The sequence below is a fragment of the Oryx dammah genome, unplaced genomic scaffold, assembly GCF_014754425.2.
Source record: "Oryx dammah isolate SB20612 unplaced genomic scaffold, SCBI_Odam_1.1 HiC_scaffold_8, whole genome shotgun sequence".
NCBI lineage: Eukaryota > Metazoa > Chordata > Mammalia > Artiodactyla > Bovidae > Oryx > Oryx dammah.
In genome coordinates this window covers 762,299-769,669 of record NW_024070192.1, presented here as the reverse complement: position 1 = coordinate 769,669, position 7,371 = coordinate 762,299, and the positions used below count along the sequence as shown (strand labels likewise).

The 7,371-nt window shown below is 46.2% G+C and overlaps 1 protein-coding gene across 13 annotated transcripts in view; it reads right to left on the bottom strand.

Annotated features, from left to right (window-relative positions):
- CEP112 (centrosomal protein 112) overlaps window positions 1–7,371 on the bottom strand; it is a 309,950-nt gene that overhangs the window by 298,424 nt on the left and 4,155 nt on the right. For 11 of the 13 annotated variants that reach the window (XM_040244376.1, XM_040244381.1, XM_040244382.1 and 8 more), the window contains exons 2-3: window positions 3,607–3,720; window positions 67–257 (exon numbers count right to left, since the gene is read on the bottom strand). In XM_040244376.1, coding sequence (XP_040100310.1) covers window positions 67–257; window positions 3,607–3,712 — 297 coding nt within the window. In that variant the 5' untranslated portion in view covers window positions 3,713–3,720. Of the gene's footprint in view, window positions 1–66; window positions 2,348–3,606; window positions 3,721–7,371 lie in introns of those variants that run through there. The other 2 variants (XM_040244387.1, XM_040244386.1) reach the window with 2 other exon arrangements.

The following is a 7,371-nucleotide window of genomic DNA, read 5'->3' as shown; positions in this document are numbered from 1 at the left end:
AAGCAGGGCCCTCGAGCGCCCCCGCCTGGGCATGCGCAGTAAGGCGCCTGGCGCACACACACCTACCATGTAGGAAGGCAGGGCTCTGAGGGTCCCCGGCTCCGGGCGCTGCGTGAACGGGCCCTCGAGCACCCCCCGCCGCAGCATGTGCAGCAGGAGCTTGGCGTACAAGTTGCGGTTCTTCCTGCCCGGGATTCCGGTGCCAGTGCCTGAAGGCTCACACAGCTTTCTGATCCAGAGTGCGCACCGCTGCCGTTCTAGACACACACAGGGGCTGTTAGGCTGCATTTCTCAGAAAACACAACATTCCCTTACAGACCCGTGAAACACTGCTCTCGTCCAGCACAGGGGCTAGCGGATCTTTTCTGTAAAGCACCAGACAGCGGACATCTTCCACACAGTCTCCAGTTTGCAAGGAATTGCCCGCACCACGCATCCACCAGGGGTCACTGTTTTCTAATCCGTCTTCACAGAAGAGGCCACAGGTGGGACGTGGAAAGGGGCTGCAGCTGCAGTCCACCACCCCTGGGCTAGAGTTGAGCTTTATCAGTCGATTAGAGTTCCAGGATTACCATCAGATAAATCCCTGAGACAAAAGTGTTGCCGTAAAATCATCTCTAAAATAATTTTAGTTGCGTTGAAAAATCTTTCTATAATTTTAATTATGAAACCACGAGAGAGAAAATGCAAACTTACTTAAGCATTTTAAACTCAATCTAAAATTGAATCTCAAATGTTTTATTTATTAAAGCTGATGACTTTCAGGGATTTGTGGATGATTTATTCAGGGTTTTCTTTTAACCTCTCTAAAAATATTTCAGGGTTACTGTATTTACATATAATTTTGAAAAATAATTATCCTTTTAAAAACTACCTTAAAAACGTACCACAGTTTAATCCACATAAAATGGCCTATTGACTGCTTCATCTCACCATGACACAGAATTGTTTTCAGGGCTCACCAAGTCTATTTCAATATTAATCTTTTCTGTCTAACTCAATTTAAGGATTATATATCTAACACAAATCATAAATCTGCTTTACTCTCTTAGTCTCTAAAGGTCATATTCGTTTATTGTTTTACCTACAAACATCCCTGGGGTTGATTTACCACTTTGCTCATGCTGGATTTATCACTCCAGGTATAAGAGCAGTCTCTAAAGAACTTTGTATTTTTAGTTTTGAAAATTATATAATCACAAAACAAACTTCCTGAAATACTGGGTGTGAAAGCGGCTCAGTCATGTACGACGCTCTGCAACCCCGTATACTGGGATGGGCAGCCTTTCCCTTCTGCGGTGGGTCTTCCCGACCCAGGAACGGAAACGGGGTCTCCTGCGTTACAGGTTGATTCTTTACCAGCCAAGCTACCAGGGAAGCCCCAACATCAGGTGTACTTTGTACAAAAAGAAAACAACAAGTAAAACTGATCAACTTAAGTAAACGGTTTTTCAAACTGCATTTCTATATGTCCTGGGGCAAACTGAAATCCATCAACATATAATATTCAAATGAACAGAGCTTAGTACAACCATTTGGCTAATGAAAAAATTCATTACTTAAAATAATGGGGGGAAACGAAGTAGAATTTAGCTATAATGAGATTGAAGTTATATGAACGGTCAGGTCTTGACAGGGATGCGAGTTTCTGAGCTTTCATTATGAATTAATGGCATAAAAAAGCACCAGGGATGTACCAATATCCACAATGAGTCACAAACCAAAGATTACAATTAATCCCATTCTAGATACCCCAAATCCCTTTTTAAAAGATGAAATATGAACACATTTTGACTTGAAGTACATTTATAATGAGAGATTTTAATATACATTTATTCTAATCAGCAGATCTAACACAAGAAGGAAAAAACACAGTGAATATCAGAAGAGAACACAATGTAGAAATACCATTAAATACTAGTTCAACTAACTGTGAATGAGCCAGGGGACAGGAAATGCTCATTTTAAGAATAGCAGAGGAAGAAAAAAGAGGTTACCACCCTAAAAAGCAAGAGGAGAAGCCACAGGAAGACCGTGAAGGGAAGACCGAGCCAAACTTGTGGACTCAGCGGGCCGCAGGCCCTGCCTGCACGACAGAGGACGCAGGGTGTGGGACCCGGACACTGCACTCCCTCCTCCCCGGGGTGAAGATTACGCTGACTCGGCTCCCCTTTTAGAATGTTAAGCTCACGTCAGAGTTAGAGGGAACCTGGACCAAACCCGGGTAAATGCCCGTTTCTTGTCCCCACTTCTAACTCTACCGCAAAAGCTCCAAAAACAGATTTACAGCCAGCCTTACGGCTGCCACAACTTAGAGAACTAAAAAGCCTCTTAATGAAAGTAAAAGAGGAGAGTGAAAAAGTTGGCTTAAAGCTCAACATTCAGAAAACAAAGATCATGGCCTCCGGTCCCATCATTCCATGGGAAATAGATGGGGAAACAGTAGAAACGGTGTCAGACTTTATTTTGGGGGGCTCCAAAATCACTGCAGATGGTGACTGCAGCCATGAAATTAAAAGACACTTACTCCTTGGAAGAAAAGTTATGACCAACCTAGATAGCATATTCAAAAGCAGAGACATTACTTTGCCGACTAAGGTCCGTCTAGTCAAGGCTATGGTTTTTCCTGTGGTCACGTATGGATGTGAGAGTTGGACTGTGAAGAAAGCTGAGCACCGAAGAATTGATGCTTTTGAACTGTGGTGTTGGAGAAGACTCTTGAGAGTCCCTTGGACTGCAAGGAGATCAACCCCGGGATTTCTTTGGAAGGAATGATGCTAAAGCTGAAGCTCCAGTACTTTGGCCACCTCACGCGAAGAGTTTACTCATTGGAAAAGACTCTGATGCTGGGAGGGATTTGGGGCAGGAGGAGAAGGGGACAACAGAGGATGAGATGGCTGGATGGCATCACTGACTCGATGGACGCGAGTCTGAGTGAACTCCGGGAGTTGGTAATGGACAGGGAGGCCTGGCGTGCTGCGATTCGTGGGGTTGCAAAGAGTCAAACACAACTGAGTGACTGAACTGAACTGAACTGAACTGAACTTAGAGAAGCTTCCAAGCTCCTCACAGTCTCTTTAACTGCTCTCTGATAAACCTTAAATTATCTGAAAATCTCTGACTTGAGACAGAAACTCTCAAAGGGTAACAGGTTAGGAACTGCAAGCAAGACAGCAACAAAAACTCATTCACAGTTGATTTTATTCAGTCAACCAATAAGAAGGGAAGATTAACAGATTACTTTCTGCTTTAATAAACAAAAGGGTCAGAGACAGGTGGACAGTAAGCTCCTGAAAGGAACCATTTCCATGGGAGGAGGAAAACGTCTCAGCAAAAAACCGTTCAGCTAACTTGAAAGATTCATGCACGTTAAGCTCCTGACATGGATGGGTAACATGTTAAGACCTTGCCGTGGTTCAGTAGGGCATCATCATCAGTGAATTTCCATGCTCCCTCGAGCAGCTCAGAGTAAACAATCCTTTATAAGATGAAAACTGTTATTAAACAAACTCAGTTTTCTTTCCATATTGGAAGTTCACTGGTTTGGCTAAATAATACAAAGAAAAAAATTAATGCTAAGAACCTAATTTTCAACCATAATCTTACCTGACCTATGGGGTAACTTTAGAACGAAAGGCTTCATATCCACCACAAAGTGATCAAATTCCGCATCCAGCTTCTCCCATTTTTCTTCTTCACTTCCCATTTCCATAATTCAGCCTGTAAAATAGTTAAAATTAAAATAATAATGTCTGTATGCTGAAAACTACATAACTGTTGGAAGAGATCAAATAAAATTCATTAGTACTGAACACCCCCAAATTGATCTACAGATGTAATGCAGTTCCACTAAAATTCCCAGCAGTGTTCCTTACAGATATACACAAGCTGACTCGAAAATCTACATGGCAAGTTAGAGGAATTAGAATAGCAGAAATAATTCTGGAAAAGAACGAGAAGTTTGGAGACTCACGTTACCTGATTTTAGGAACCATCATAGACACTACCAACCCAGACAGCGTGTTGAAAAGCAGAGACAGCGCTTTGCCAACAGAGGTCCGTCCAGTCAAGGCTGTGGTTTCTCCAGTGGTCATGCATGGATGTGAGTGCTGGACTATAAAGAAAGCTGAGCACCGAAGAACTGAGGGTTTTTGAACTGTGGTGTCGAAGAAGACTCTTGAGAGTCCCTTGGACAGCAAGGAGATCCAACCAGTCCATCCTAAAGGAGATCAGTCCTGAATATTCATTGGAAGGACTGATGCTAAAGCTGAAACTCCAATACTTTGGCCATCTGATGTGAAGAGGTGACTCACTGGAAAAGACCCTGATGCTGGGAAAGATTGAATGCAGGAGGAGAAGGGGGTGACAGAGGATGAGATGGTTGGATGGCATCACCAACTCAATGGACATGAGTTTGAATAAACTCCAGGAGTTGGTGATGAACAGGGAGGCCTGGCAAGCTGCAGTCTATGGGGTCACAAAGAGTCGGACATGACTGACCAACTGAACTGAAAATTAACTCAAAATAAATCATACATCTAAGTGTAAAATGTAAAACTATAAAACAAGAAAACATAGGGAAAAAATCTTCATGCCTTGTAGTCAAGGATTTCTCAGATACAACATTAAAAGCACTATCCATAAAAGAAAAAATTGACATATTAGACTTTATCAAAATAAAAAACTTCTGTTCTGCAAAGAACTCTGCCCAGGAGCTGAAAAGATAAGTTGCACACTGGGAAGAAACACTGCATACATCTCAGAAAGGACCTATATCAAGAATACATGAAGAACTTTTACAACTAAAACACAAGGAAACAGCCCAATAAAAGTAATCAGCAAAAGTCAGTTCCTTTACAGAAGATGTACAGCTGACACGTAAGCAGGTGAAGAAGATGCTTCACATCACAATCAGCAGACAGATGCTAATGATTGTAAAAACCTCACCAGAGCCATGACAGGCTCAGAGAGGTGCACTAGGCCAAAAATAATCCCTGAGTCATGCTTCTGGGGCTTCAGAGAGATGATAACTCTGGCCAATCAGAGATAAGTGGCCAATCAGTAAATACCAGGAAACCCCTGCAGCCAATCAACCCTTGCCAACTCCCTGTCTTTGTTCTAAACTTATAAATACTGGTGAAAATCTGGGCTCGGGGCTCTCGTCAACACTCCACTGTGCTGGGTGAGACGGGAGCCCTGGCTCGAGCTAGAAATAAAACCCCTTTATGCTTTTGCATTGCTGTGGACGTCTTATTCTCTCAGTTTTGGGGACTCAGACTCTGAGCATAACAATGAGAACCACAGTGAGACATCACTACCCACCTATGAGGACAGCCAAACTCAGAGACGCAAACAATACCAAACCTTCTAAGGGCGCAGAGCAACAGAACAACAACGGAACAACAGGAGCCACAGGGAAACAGAGCAACAGCAGCAGAACAACAGCAACAGGAACAGAACAACAGCAGCAGAACAACAGCAACAGGAACAGAACAACAGACAGAACAACGACAACAGGAAAACAGAACAACAGCAACAGAGCAAGAGAGCCACAGGCGCAGAGCAACCACAGGGGCAGAGCAACCACAGGCGCAGAGCAACCACAGGTACAGAGCAACAACAGGGCCAGAGCAGGAAGGCTCGCGCATTGCTGGCAGGAGTACAAAATGATGCAGCCAGTCTGGAAAACAGACACTTCTTAGCCAGTTAAGCACACAGCCTAGGACTCAAAAATCCTAGTCTTAGGCATTTATCCAAATGAAACAAAATCTATATTCACAGGGAAACCTGAATATACTGTTTATAACAGCTTTTTTCTTCTGTAACCACTGTTTCTTTCTTCTGTAACCAATTCCAAACACTGGAATCCAACTAAGTGTCCCTCCCCTGGGAAATGGATAAACCAACTGTGGTTCATCTACTCAATGAAACACAAGGAAGGAAGTGCTGATGAACCCAGCAGCGTGGGGAAACCGCCAGCGCGTCAGCCCCACTCAAAGAAGCCGTTCTCCAAGGCCGCAGACTGCGTGACCGTATCCCCCGTGTGACACCCTAGAAAAGGCACAAACTCCAGGCACAAAGGAAAACTACCAGCGCACAGGCTCGCTCACCGGGTTAGAAGCGGGATGGGGCAGGGGAGGAAACCACCCAGGTCCTGGAATTGTTCTACGTGCTGGCTGTGCAGGTTATAAAAACTTATTCTGCTGGTGCTTCTAAGTCGCTTCAGTCGTGTCCAACTCTGTGCAACCCGAGACGGCAGCCCACCAGGCTCCCCCATCCCCGGGATTCTCCAGGCAAGAACACTGGAGTGGGGTGCCATTTCCTTCTCCAATGCATGCAAGTGAAAAGTGAAAGGGAAGTCGCTCAGTCGTGTCTGACTCTTTGCAACCCCATGGACTGCAGCCCACCAGGCTCCTCCGTCCATGGGATTTTCCAGGCAAGAGTACTGGAGTGGGGTGCCATTGCCTTCTCCGAAGAATCTATCCTATGTGTGTGTAAAAGTTAATCAAACTGTATACCAAAAAAGCAATTTTTAATGTCCGTAAGTGTACAATGTTTAACTCCCATCAAAAACTTAAAATACTGGTCCTCGGGTTTCTTCCTAATCAACAGGAAAAACACTGATTATAAAGGGGTGAACCCCCAAAATCAGAAACATAGGTTTTGACAAGACTCCTTAAGTTAAAATCTACTCAAGAGTCCACACGTTCCTCTAAGTTCTGAAATGCCTGGGTACTGTCTCTACGCAAAACACGGTCCCCATCTGTCATTTGTTCAAATGACATTGATTCAAGTCTGCAAATGGCATGTTTGGAGAAAAGCCCCGCTGTGCCTCTCTGCCTCCCCCCCCGTTCCCACTCCTAACGCCGCCCAGGGCCTCCTCGCTCGGGACCAGCACGCGGCTCCCACCGGCGGGTCTTCCAGCCGCACCCCCAACGCCCCTCGTGAGGCGCCCCTCGGGCCCCCAGCCGCCCTGCCCCTGTGACCAAGGCTCCGCTGGGCCCCTCAGCAGTCCTGCCCCGGGGCAGTGCGGAGGCTTCCCCGCACCTCCCCTCCAGGGCCCACCTCCCGCGCCAGCCGAAGAGTCGGGGGCGACGCCAGGCGCTCCCCCGCGCCTCCCCACTCCTCTTCCCGATGCACCCCGACTGTCCCCAAAGCCCCCGCCCGCCCCCGCCGATGGCCTCCTCGCTGTGTCACCCCGAACGCAAAGAACAAACACCCAGAAACCTCCAAACCCGCCCGTGCCCCGCTCACCGCCGCGGCCCGAGGACGCCCTCCCGCTTCCCCCCCAGTCCCGCGCCCGGAGCTCAGCCCAGTGCGGTGTCTTCCCAGCCTGTCTCTCCCGCCACAGACAGACACACAGACAGACAG